Source organism: Podarcis raffonei, chromosome 14, assembly GCF_027172205.1.
Source record: "Podarcis raffonei isolate rPodRaf1 chromosome 14, rPodRaf1.pri, whole genome shotgun sequence".
Taxonomy (NCBI): domain Eukaryota; kingdom Metazoa; phylum Chordata; class Lepidosauria; order Squamata; family Lacertidae; genus Podarcis; species Podarcis raffonei.
The window spans coordinates 47,298,146-47,311,507 of record NC_070615.1 but is presented as its reverse complement, the minus strand read 5'-3'; the positions used below and the strand labels follow the sequence as shown (position 1 = coordinate 47,311,507).

The 13,362-nt window shown below is 48.5% G+C and overlaps 1 protein-coding gene across 2 annotated transcripts in view; it reads right to left on the bottom strand.

Annotated features, from left to right (window-relative positions):
• The window catches only part of SREBF1 (sterol regulatory element binding transcription factor 1), a 48,161-nt gene that overhangs the window by 21,565 nt on the left and 13,234 nt on the right, over positions 1-13,362 (bottom strand). For both annotated transcript variants that reach the window (XM_053366189.1, XM_053366190.1), the window contains exons 2-11: positions 11,115-11,498; positions 9,735-9,901; positions 9,292-9,420; positions 7,666-7,881; positions 5,070-5,184; positions 4,128-4,324; positions 2,700-2,904; positions 1,936-2,120; positions 651-912; positions 15-181 (exon numbers count right to left, since the gene is read on the bottom strand). In XM_053366189.1, coding sequence (XP_053222164.1) covers positions 15-181; positions 651-912; positions 1,936-2,120; positions 2,700-2,904; positions 4,128-4,324; positions 5,070-5,184; positions 7,666-7,881; positions 9,292-9,420; positions 9,735-9,901; positions 11,115-11,498 — 2,027 coding nt within the window. The remainder of the gene's footprint in view (positions 1-14; positions 182-650; positions 913-1,935; positions 2,121-2,699; positions 2,905-4,127; positions 4,325-5,069; positions 5,185-7,665; positions 7,882-9,291; positions 9,421-9,734; positions 9,902-11,114; positions 11,499-13,362) is intronic.

Sequence of the window (13,362 nt, the reverse complement as noted above, 5' to 3'; positions counted from 1 at the left end):
TCGCACGGCCTTACCGCCAGGAAGTGACAACAGCGATGGAGGCTGGTCTTCACACGCAGCGCCGCTGCCACGTAGACCTCAGCCAGCGTCGCCACGGAGATGGTGTTGCCTGCGCACTCGGCCAGGTTCACGGCACTCAGTGCCATGTTGATTGCTGAGAGGTGACCAGCCACGTGCTTCCCTGTGGGAAGAGGAGGAGGTGAAACCCTCAGTCAAAGGTGTCATAGTTTACCAGGGGTAGACAACCTGAGGCCCAGGGCCCGGATGCGGCCCAGTCGCCTTTTCAAACCGGCTTGCAGACGGTCCGGGAACCAGCATGTTTTTTACATGAGTAGAATGTGTCCTTTTATTCAAAATGCATCCCTGGGTTATTGGTGGGGCATAGGAATTCGTTCATTTCCCCCCAAAAAATACTCCGGCCCACCACATGGTCTGAGGGATGGTGGACCGACCCACAGCTGAAAAAGGTTGCTGACCCCTGGTTTAAACCAAGCATGGCCAAACTTGGCCCTCCAGCTGTTTTGGGACTTCAGTTGCCATCATCCCTAGCTAACAGGACCAGTGGTCTAGGATGATGCAAACGGTCTGGCCATGCCTGGAACTTTAAACCAAGGAGCTGTGGACCCAAAAGGTCTCTGCTCAAAGCCTACCTGTCATGTGCAGCTGATGCAGTTTGTGGTACACCAGGGCCGCGTCGCAGGCGCTTTTCTGCACGTCAGCCTTGAGCTCCCGGTCGCGGAAGAAGCCGCCAGCCCTTCCCGCCAGCCAACGCCCCACCCAGAGCCGCTGAAGGACGTGACGGATCAAGTTCCATAAAAGGCTGCAGGTCAGGTCCAGGTTGGAGGTCGGGAGTGGGCGGCCGAGGGCTTTCAACGCCGTCCATAAGTTCTGGGAGGCCTGAGCAAAATCTCCCTGAAGAGGAAATGAGGGAGAGAATGGACAAGCCTTGTAAAGGATGGAGCACAAAGAGGCTATAAGGACATGGAGGAGCAGCTGCTTTGCATCTAGAAGGCCTCAGGGTGAGCAACTCGGTGTGCTGCCTGAGACAGGGTCTTCTTAGCAGTGGCTCCCAGTTTATGGACTGCCCTTCCCTGTTGAGGTGTGCCTGTCTCTCTTATCAACAACTTTGGACCAATTCACCTCTGAAACGGACTGATCTTCGGATGAACCTGCCTTGCCTCTGAACTTGGGACTTGAAAGCCCTGCTTATCTTTGCTAAGTATAGAAGCAGATGTGTCACGCAGGATTAGTTTTGAGGATCTGATCAAGGACTTTGCAATTAGAAAAAGTAGGAGATAAATAAAGTGGAAGTATACAAAAACAAACATTATTTTCCATCTTACTGTAGGTTTCATTTCATTTTTAAAAATACCATTTTATTTTACTGTTTATTAGTGTTTATATTTTGAATTAGATAAAATATTTTGGTGCCCCCATATATATAAGTGCTTAGGGTCTCTAAAGGTCTTAATCCAGCCCTGAGCCTAGCCCAGACTTGGTCAGCCTTAGCTACAACCCATCATGGCAGCAACAACATTGCCGCAACCCGCCTGGTATAGCCTCGCGACCCGCCACTTCAAGACCTATGACCTAAAGCAGGGTTTCCCGAACCTGGACTCCAACTCCCATCATGCTTAGCAAGCAGGACCAGTGGTCTGGGATGATGGGAGTCGTAGTCCAACCACAGCAGGAGACCCAAGTTTGGGAAACCTATGACCTAAGGGAACTAAGCTGAACAAGAGTCAAAAGCAAGTCTGGCCAACGCCCCAGATTACTTGAACCTGGGTCCCCAGTGCCACAACCCTACCACAACCAACACTTCTTTACAGAATGGGCCTCCCATGGAAGTTCCGTCACAGGACCTTTGCTAGACAAGACAACGCAGGAAGCTAAAAACCATGAAAATCGCTGAAAATCACAGATGCGCACACTCACCCGGGCCAAGTCGAGGTCTGCCTGCTTCCGGTGCCTCCAGAAAAGGATGGAAGCCTCTGAATGAGGGCGTGTGACGGGCTCACCGTAAATGAAGAGCCGGACAAAGGCTCCCAAAACAACCAGCATGTTGATCAGCCAGAAGACCAAGGTGGGGAGAAGCCACTGGAACCAGGCGATAGGGGTGTCTGTGGATGAAGACACGAGGCACTGTGGTTTAGAAATCCATCTCTCTTCCTCACAACAGAGAACTCTGGGAATTGTAGCTCTGTGAGGGGAATAGGGGCCCCCCTATCAACTCCCAGCACCTTCAACAAACTACAGCTCCCAAAATTCCTTGGGTGGAGCCATGGCTGTTTGAAGTGGCATCACAGAGCTCTAAACATTTCCTGTGAATGTGGCCAAACACACACACACACAAGTTCATACTCTCCAACGCTTTTCTGAAGAAAAAAGAGGTGTCCCCTCCAACATTTCTCCCATGAAAATAGGGACATCCTAATAAAAGTGGGACATTCTGGGATCAAATCAGAAACCGGAACGGCTTCTGTAAAGCCAAAGACTGTTCCTGGAAAATAGGGGCACTTGGTCTCCACATCTAGGCATCAAACAGAGAGCGCTTGCTCCAACAGGGCTGATTTGGAAGCCTAAATATGGCACTGTAGGGGAAAGGAGGCTGCAGCCTGGATAGAGGAACATCACAAGACATGCCGGCCCCACAGGCCTGCGGGTCCTCACCCCTGGCGAAGACCCTGCCGCACACTCACCTGCGACCTCGTTCTGGCCCTTAATGGTGCGCCCAGAGTGGCTGGAGCCATCAATATCCGAAGGGCTGGCCGAGTGAGACCCCACCAAGAGGGAGGAGAGGGGGTTGAAGGAGAGGCAGAGGAAGACGAAGGCGCACAGGGCCATGCGCGAGCGATCCAGCATCCCCAGGCTGCCTGGGGAGAGCGTCTGATGTTCTTGCTTTACCTGAAACAGCCACAGACAACAGCAGATGAGTTTGGTGGCAGCGTGGAGGGAGGAACAAGTTGCCACCTTCTCAGCCAGGTGGATTCCAGCTGCTTTTAGAGCTAGATATTTTTGGAGTGTACATGCTAAATATTTTGAAATTTTGATACACAAGTAATTGTCAGATAGAGAAGCTATCTCTTTTTTTATTTTAATCATTTCCCACCCCTTTGGAATCATAGAAGGAAGGAACCCTGTGGATCACGTAGTCCAACACATTGCAATGCAGGAATATGCAGCTGTCCTATACGGTGATCAAACCTGCAACCAATTCTTCATTTTGTTCTTTTTATGGAAAGAGGTGGTGAATGAAAGAGGGGTAGGAACACAGAAAATGATGGAAGGGATCCCCTCGGGTTTCCAGGAACTGTGATAGTTCCTGTACAAAGACCCTAACGCAACATTTTGCAACCCTAGTGCAAATATTTTGCAAAAATCAAGGTACTCGGAAGTGGGGAAAGCCCTGGAACAGCTGCTACCAATCAGAGGAAGCAATATTGGCTTAGATCAAGGGCATGAAGCTGATTCACAGAACTCATATCGGGGACCTTCGTTGGAAATGGACTTTATATTATAGGCCAAGACATTAATAAACAAGATGTCAAACAGTTCTTATATGCAACAGCGGCAAGAGTACTGTTAGCCCATAACAGTACATTGGAAGAAATTCCAATGAAATAAGAATGGCAGATGAAATTAATGGACTATGCAGAATTGGACAAAATGACAGGAAGGGTTCAAAACCTGCGGAACCAGAGACTTACAGAAGATTGAAAGAAGTATATGAATTATTTGAAGAGCAGCTGTAATCAACAAATTACGCTAGTGGGACTACAAGAAGTTTTGTAAGGAGAAATATACAAAGTGTTACAAAGTAGAAAACGATAGAGATATTGGTTATGAGTTTGAAATGTAATAGGGAAATAAGAAATGCATACTAAGAGATTAGATTGGAAAATTTTCAGACAGGACTGATGGAAGTCAAAAAAATTGAATAAGATGTAAAAGTAGGTTTAATCACTGTTGAAAATAGTATGTTAAAAAACTAATAAAAATTTATATATAAAAAAAGGAAATGGACTTTTGGTTTTTTGCATGGTTCCACTGAGGTGAAGCCCCAGCCCCCTGGTCTCTTCCCAGGCGCTCCCCCTTCCACCACCTCCTGCTCCCATTCGGGGTCGCACCTTGGTCTCCTCGTAGAAGGGGCTGTCCGGCTCAGAGTCGCTCCCACTGGTGCCGCTGAGGGAGAGGGGGCTGCCGCTGCCGCGCAACGGGGAGCCTGCGTCCGACGGGGGTGGCGTCAGGGTGTCCACCAGCTTGATCCCTTCCTTTGAGTCCTGGGTGTTGCCACCACATGTGGCTACCAGGTCCTTCAGGGACTCTGCAGAAGCGGGACAGGTGGAAAGAGCAAAAGGAGAATCCATGGTCACCACAGAGAGAAATGCGCTTCACCCAAAAGCAAGTTCAGCTCCAAGGGCCTTCTGGCGGTTCCCTCACTGCGAGAAGTGAGGTTACAGGGAACCAGGCACAGGGCCTTCTCAGTAGTGGCATCCACCCTGTCGAATGCCCTCCCTTCAGCTGTCAAGGAAATAAGCAACTATCTGACTTTTAGAAGACATCTGAAGGCAGCCTTGTTTAGGAAAGTTTTTGATGTTTTATTGTGTTTTTATGTTTTGCTGGAAGCCGCCCAGAGTAGCTGGGGCAATCTAGTCATATGATAATAATAATAATAATAATATTGTTATTATTAAGTTCTGCTTCCAACCAAGAAACATCAATGATTCAGAAGGGGGCAGCTGTTTGCATTTTCCCCCAGGGCAACCACGCTTTTTCTCCTCTCAACAGTCACAGAATCATGGAATTGCAGAGCGGTGGGATCCCCAAAGGTCATCCATTCTAACTCCCTGCAATGCACAAATCACAGCAAAGAACCCCTGGCAGATGGCCACCCAACCTCTGTTTAAAAACCACCAATGAATGATAGACCACCACCTGGGATCCTTGTATTGATAGGATCCAGCACGTGTTCTGGGGGTCCCTCGCAATTTTTTCCTTTCCTCCCCTCCAAAAGTCCAAACTTTTGCAGTTTCCAATCTGAAAAAGGTGCAGAAAGCTGCGAAACTCACTGTTGTTCTGGCTCGCCATTTTGAGGGCCATGTTCTCGGCCTTCAGCTTCTGGTTGGCCTGCTTCAGGAAGCGGATGTGGTCGATTGCTTTGCGCAAAATGGCCGACTTGTTCAGCTGCCAACGGACAGGAAAGGTTGGCACGGTTAGAGGGTGAGCTGAGAGAAATGACAGGCTCAGAGGGGTTCCTCTTTGACCCGTCCTCTTCTCAGGAGGGAGGTTCTCCTGCGCAAGCCCTGTCGAGGCCAACAAGCGGGAGAATCTCCGAGCCACAAACTCTTTCCTGGGGCACCGCCAGAGAACCGCTTGCCACAGCAGCCAGAGCTGTAGAAGAGGCATCGTCCCCTTTGGTAGCCAAAGCCTCAGAGACAGCTGCCCAAAATGGCAGCGGAATCATCCGAGCGAAGGAGGAACAGGCTGAGTGGGCAGGAACAACCAGTTCGATGGAGAATCCCACAATTTCCTAGACAAGAGACCCTGCCACATTTGGAAGGAGGCATTATGTGGCCAAGGAGGTTAGCCAGGCTCTCCCCTGCTGTGGCATCAAATAGCAGATGCAGGAAACGTTGGCTGCTGCAAACGTCTTCATCAGTGCCAGATTTACATATAAGCTAAACAAACTGTAGCTTAGGGCCCCACTCTCTTGGGGGCCACCAAAAAATTAAAGGGGAAAAAACTGGATGTACATTTCCAAAATGTAAGATAAAATACAAATAAAATAAAACCTATGTACAGCAACAGTGTTTTGTGTTATGTAGGCTCCTATGATGTAAGTAATGGGCCCCGCCTGCTAGCCTGCTCCCTCAAATATCACTGGTTTGCTCCTTTCTGTATATAGGGTGCCTACATTCTGCATGGAATGTTATGTGCAAATGGCTTTAGAGACCTATTAGGTCCATAAATTACCATATAGCATATATTCAAAACAAAAAAACAGCGATAATTTGTTGTTGACAAAGGACAGCTAGACATAGAAAGGGCCCCATTACCTTCATTAGCTTAGGGCCTCGTCAAACCTAAATCTGGCCCTGATGCCACCCAAAATGGCTGAACCTCCCCAATTAAGCTCCAGAACCAACAGAGGAGAGCAAAAGCTAGCAGTAAAGGTAAAGGACCCCTGGACAGTTAAGTCCAGTGAAATACGACTATGGGGTTGTGGCGCTCATCTTGCTTTTCAGGCCAAGGGAGCCAGTGTTTGTTCAGACAGCTTTCCAGGTCATGTGGCCAGCATGACTAAACAGCTTCTGGCACAACGAAACAACATGACGGAAACCAGAGCACACAGAAACGCTGTTTACCTTCCAGAGCGGTACCTATTTATCTACTTGCACTGGCATGCTTGCTTTCAAACTGCTAGGTTGGCAGGAGCTGGGACAGAGCAACAGGAGCTCACACCTTCCAATCAGCAAGCCCAAGAGGCTCAGTGGTTTAGACCACAGCACCACCCGCTCCCCTAGTGAAGACAGGGACTCAGTGGCAAAACACATGCTTAGCATCCAGAAGGTCGCAGGTTCAATCCCCCAGCATTTCCAAGAAGGGCTGGGAAAGAAACTCTGGGGAGTCACTGCCGGTCAGAGCAGACAATACTGAACTAGATGGACTGTATGGACTGACTCAATATATGGCCCCTCCCGCCCTATTTATTTTCCTATAGTTAATATAGGTATAGTTAATATACCACTTGATTGCAGAAAACCTCAAAGCGGTTTATGAAGATATGATGCCAAAAAATTACCGCTAAAAAAAATTACTGCCAAATTTTAAAACATACAGAAAGTTAAAACTGCAATAGCATAGAGTACACTAAAACAAGTTAGAACTCCTACAAACTTTCTAGACATTTGGGTAGGCTTGTCTAAATAAGAATGTCCTCAGCAGGTGACGAAAATAATACAGGGAAGTTGCGTGCCTGGAGTTGCAAAGTGTCGGTGTCAGCACATTAAACGAGTAAGTTCTTACAGGTGCGGTTACAGGTATTATGGGCACCTGTGAAAGTGCCAATGGAAGACCCATAACCAAATTCAGAAAGAGGGGGTTAAGGCAGCTTCACAAAGCCTAAAACTAACCCCCCCACTAGCAAAGGTAAAGGCTAACAATACTAATATCGATATTTCAAAGAGATTAAAACAAAACCTTTCAAAGATATTAAAAGCACTTGCTAAAAGCAGGCTTGTTTAACAAAGCTCACCCAGCTAAGTACGACGTTGGCATGCATTTTAATTTGTCTTTAGCTCATCATCAATTTTTTTGTTCATGTTGTAAATCGCCATTTCTTAACTTTTCATAACTTGCAACCCACTTGGAGATTTATTATTTTTCTTACAGTCAAGCGGTATAGGTTGTGAACCACCCTGTGATCTTTGGATGAAGGGTTGTATACAAATCTAATAATAATAATAATAATAATAATAATAATAATAATAGTATAAATTTTATGAAATAAATAGAAAACCTAAGAGAATTCCTTCTAAGCACATTTGCCCAAACGGTGCCAAACCAAAGCCACAAATGTAGCTGCCCGGCGGGGTTCTCTAGGAAGAGACTTCCTCAACCAGGGGACAGCTGCGCACCCAAAATAAAGGTCCCCTGCAGGCGTACCTTGGCTTCCGACCCCACAACCAGGTCCTTGAGCTCGGAGATCTTGTCGTTGATGGAGGAGCGATACCGTTTCTCGATGGCGTTGTGGGCTGTGCGCTTCTCGCCCTTGCCGTGGCTTCCCAGAGGCTTCCCGGCAGTCAGGCGGTTGATGGGCAGCTTGTCTGTATCCATCATCAGAGGAACCGTTGCCAGGATGGTGCCCCCACTCATCAGTGCCTGCAAGGGAGGAGAAGCAGTCGCAGAGAGGAGGGGGGTCATTCCTTTCCTTGAATCGGGCAAAGCCACTCCCCCCAATACAACACATTCTTATTACAATAATAATAATAATAATAATAATAATAATAATAATAATAATTTATACCCCGCCCATCTGGCTGGGTTTCCCCAGTCACTCTGGGCAGCTTCCAGCAAAACATTAAAATACAATAATTCATCAAACTTTAAAATCTTCCCTAAACAGGGCTGCCTTCAGATGTCTTCTAAAAGTCAGATAGTTGTTTATTTCCTTGACATCTGACAGGAAGGCGTTCCACAGGGCGGGAGCCACTACCAAGAAGGCCCTCTGCCTGGTTTCCTTTAACCTCACTTCTCGCAGTGAGGGAACCGCCAGAAGGCCCTCGGCACTGGACCTCAGCGTCCGGGCAGAACGATGGGGGTGGAGACGCTCCTTCAGGTATACTGGACCGAGGCCATTTAGGGCTTTCAAGGTCAGCGCCAACACTTTAATTGTGCTCAGAAACATACTGGGAGCCAATACAGGTCTTTCAGGACTGGTGTTATGTGGTCTCAGCAGCCACTCCCAGTCACCAGTCTAGCTGCCACAACAGGTTTCAGAAATTTCAAAAGGACTTTAAAAGTATTTTTTTTAAAAAATTCCTTAAAACAAAAAGATACAGAAGGCTCAGGGCTTGCAGGAGGAACTGCACTGCAGAACTCCCTGCCTCTTGAGATCAAACAGGCGTCTCCACCGTACACTTTTCAGCACGTGCTAGAAACCTTTCTCGTCTAGACAAGCCTGCACAGATGCTTAAAAAGCCGAGGCAATTTTAATCCATTTCACTATTTTAGTACAGTCGTGCCCTGGATACTGAACGCCTTGGTTCCTGAACAAACCGGCTCCCGAACGACTGAAACCTGGAAGTGAGTGTTCCGTTTTTTGAACGATTTTTGTAAGCCAAATGTCCAGCAAGGCTTCTGCGGCTTCCGATTGGTTGCAGGAGCTTCCTGCAGCCAATCAGAAGCCGCACTTTGGTTTCCAAACGTTCTGGAAGTCAAACAGACTTCTGGAACGGATTCCGTTCAACTTCCAAGATACAACTGTACTTTAAATCATAGAATCAAAAAATTGTAGAGTTAAAAGACCCCTGTGGGTCATTTAAGCCCAGGGTTTTCCAAATTTGAGTCCCCAGCTGCTTTTGGACTACAACTCCCATCACCCCTAGGTAGCAGGACCCGTGGTCAGGAATGATGGGAACTGTAGTCCAAAAACAAATGGACTGCCCAAGTTTGGGCAACCCTCGATTTTATAGCTTTATCTTTTCGTAAACTGTGTTGAGGTGGTTGTTGTTGTTTACCATCAAGCGGTGTGCACACATTACGAGATGGAAAAATTCATTAATTAATTACCGGCATCTGTAGTGATGTCGACTGGACGGCCGTCGTGGTCCCCAGAGAAGTGATGCCAGAGGTCTGGGCTCCCGAGACGGTTGTCAGAAGCAGAGAGTCAGCCTTGATGAAGTGAGGCTGCAGAAGGACCTGTGGGAGGAGACGAGGGGTCAGCGCGAAGAAGAAGAAAAGGAGTTTGGATTTGATATCCCGCTTTATCACTACCCAAAGGAGTCTCAAAGCTGCTAACATTCTCCTTTCCCTTCCTCCCCCACAACAAACACTCTGTGAGGTGAGTGGGGCTGAGAGACTTCAGAGAAGTGTGACTAGCCCAAGGTCACCCAGCAGCTGCATGTGGAGGAGCGGGGAAGTGAACCCGGTTCACCAGATTACGAGTCCACCGCTCTTAACCACTACACCACGAGAGGACTAACAGATCCGGGGGCCCCGCAGCCCCTGCTCACCGGCACTTGCTGGATCTGGCGCTGGACGACTTGGGATCCACTGTGGGGAGTCAGAATCTGCTGGGGAGCAATGTTCTGGAGTTGGGTTTGCATTGCCACTGGCTGGTTCTGCTGCGACGTGGCTTGGGTGCTTGGAGGGGGCTGAGAATGCCCTCCTGGCTGAGGAGCTGAGAGAGAAACGTATTTATTTCTAAAATGCATCCATAGTCCATCCATTTCTCCAAGCAGCTCAAAGTCCTCCCCTTCATTTAATCCCCACAACAACCCTGTTGTTGCAAGCAAAGGACCGGCCCCCAACATCACCCAGTGAGAGCTCCAGGGCCCAGTGGCTATTTGAACCCTGGTCTCCTAGTCCGACGCTCTAACCACTGCACCACAGCAGAGCAGCCCTGCTGAAGCAGAACGAAGGAATATGAAACTCGGCATCCTCCGTTTCTCCCACCAGCCTGTGAAATGCTTCCAGGAAGACCCCAAGCTCCCTGGCAAGTGGTATTCACAGGTAGACCACCACTGAACAGGGAGGTTTTGTGCAATTATCATGACCAGTGGCCATGAACAGAACAAGACAGAAAGCATTTGCACATTTGAAACCCCCAGCGCTGAACGCCTTCACCCATTTTGGTTCCCAAAGTAGGTTCTGATGCCCTCTGAGATCCCTTTCTGTCCTCCAGATCAGGATAATGATCTGTTTATCATTGGCAACTGCAACAAAATGGTCCAGTCTTGAGTGCTTCTGTTGACAGTTCCAGCCACTCTGCTTCCCACCCAACCACTCAAAATTTTCTGTGTGTCCTCCAACAAATGAATCAGTCTCTTTTGACTGTTTTGCCTCCCCCTCCAAATAATTCTAATTCTAAAATCTTTAGGCCACAGTTTCCTAATCCTTAATTTATATATGGGGCCGATTACAAACCCCTGTGCATTTAAGAAGTAGGGGGACTGTCATCCGTTGACTTCTAAGGAGCTCTGCAGAATCAAATCACCTCTAGGGCCGCCAACTTTTCAACAGGCCCCTGTAGCTATGCCTTTAACAGCTGCCTGGTGGGTCAATACAAGTAGGGAAAGACAGATGTCTCCTTGGTGTGAAAAACTTCGCCTGCTAGTTCCTCAAGATGTGGCAGCTGCTAAGGGCACAGGAGCACACCCAGCTGCTGCTTTTTGGTCAGTTGGCAAGCCCAGCCCCCTCTTATTGTATATTACTATTACTATTAACATTTATTTATATAGCACCATCAATCTGCCTGGCTCTGTGCACAACTAAAATCAAGAAATCCTACCTTCAAAGGGCACACACCCAAAACAACAAACAGAAACAATACAATTAAAAAATCAATAGTTTAATTTTTGAAATCAGTTAAGCCTGGGGGCCGCTCTCCTCACCGGAAACACTGCTCTGATTCAGAAATCCCACCATAGGTTGCGCTGAGAATTGGGTCTGGGGTGCCGGGACGAAACTCTGAGCCGCCAGCCTGGTCGGCGGGAGCCGAGATGCAGGCTGGGTGGCCGTCGACGGGACAGGCTCCTCCTTGATGTCCATTGGAGTGGGCTCTGTGTTCGAGTTTGCTGCAGTCACTGGTTGGAAGCTGGGTGGGGGTGGAGCTGGGACCTGGAACAAGCTGGAGGAAGGTGAGTTAGCGGCCTCCAGGTAGCCGCTGAACAAACTGGGCCCATGTGGATTGGGCTCTGGGGTGACAGTTGTGCCGAACGACGCCTCAAACAGACCAGGGAAGTCTCCATCTTCAGTGTTGATCAGCTGAAGCATGTCTGCAAAACATACAGAAGGAAGGCAGCCTTGAGACGGCGTTTTCTTTGTACTTAGGAGCCTGGGGTCTGTGAGAATTTCCTGACGAACGGGCGAAATGGGCACACAGACCGGGGCTGCAATTGCACCATACTTTATAGCACAGTGATACCCCTCTATTTAAAAAAATAAAATAATTATTGATACTTTTCCACATACAGAACAATAAAAAAACTCATTTAAATAAAGAGGAAACGGAAAAGGAGAAACAAAAGAAAACAAATTGAGAAAGAGGAAAAAGAGGGAGAGAAAATCGCAAAGAACTCTCAGAGGTCTCACACAAAAGGGCGTGGACCCTCCCAGCTCTCACCAGTATGATACCACTTCAAACAGAATTCAGAAAGCTCCTTGGCTATGTGACAGGTACTCTTTATATTCAGACACAAAAGAGAACTTTGCCACCTCTTTCTAGGATGTCTGCCTCCTGGGCTGTTACCCAGTTTCACAACTCCTGTTCAGCAGATCACATGGCAAACAGAGGCCCGTCTGGGCTGAAGCTCACTGTGTGAGCCAAGGTTGGCAGGATCATCCCCAAGACACAGCATTGTGGGTCTCTCAGGAGTGCCTGGATCCGTTCTCTCAACCATCACAGCTATGGAGTTAAGACCTCCTGTGGCCAACGACCACCTGTGCCAACCTCCAGCAATGCTGCCACAGCACAATTCTGCCAACCTTTGGTCACATCACCAACTACTCCACCTTCAAGATCAGTAAAGGTAAAGGGACCCCTAACCGTTAAGTCCAGTCGCGGACGACTCTGGGGTTTCGCACTCATCTCGCTCTATAGGCCGAGGGAGCCGGCGTTTGTCCACAGACAGCTTCCGGGTCACGTGGCCGGCATGACTAAGCCCCTTCTGGCGAACCAGAGCAGCGCACGGAAACACCGTTTACCTTCCCGCCAGAGCGGTACCTATTGATCTACTTGCACTTGACGTGCTTTCGAACTGCTAGGTTGGCAGGAGCAGGGACCGAGCAACAGGAGCTCACCCCAGCATGGGGATTCAAACCGCCGACCTTCTGATTGGCAAGTCCTAGGCTCTGTGGTTTAACCCACAGCAGCACCCACGTCCCTCAAGATCAGTATCCTGCACCAATAGCTCTTTGCATCTCACATGCCCAGCAGCATAAGGGCTGGAAGTTTGTGATAAGGCAGCCCTGTTTAAGCCAGGTCTGGGTCAAGCCAGAACGGGATTGCAGACTACATGAAAAGGACTATACAGTGGTACCTTGGGTTAAGAACTTAATTCGTTCTGGAGGTCCGTTCTTAACCTGAAACTGTTCTTAACCTGAAGCACCACTTTAGGTAATGGCGCCTGCCGCCGTGCCGCCACCGAGCGATTTCTGTTCTCATCCTGAAGCAAAGTTCTTAACCCGAGGTACTATTTCTGGGTTAGCAGAGTCTGTAACCTGAAGCATCTGTAACCTGAGGTACCACTGTATTTGGAATATCAGGTGGGGGGTGGGGAGCCTTTTAGCATTGCAGTAAGGTATCCATTGGGGCAGAACAGATGGCTACTGGATCAGGCCAATGGTCCAACTAGTTCCAGCATCCTGACCTCACTGTGGCTGACTACATGCCCCCAAGGGAAACCTGCATGCAGGATTCAGCCACAAGAGTCCTCTTCCCCGCCCCACTGAGGTTTCCAGCAACTGGTCTTCAGAAGCATTGTTGCAGAGCATAACCATTATGGTTGGAGCCATCAAAAGCCTTATTCCCCCCCACGAATTTTGTCTAATCCTCTTTGCAAGCCATCCAAGCTGTGTGGCCTCTACTGCCTCCTGTGGCAAGCAGTTCCACAGGTTAACTATGCACTGTGTGGAAAGAAA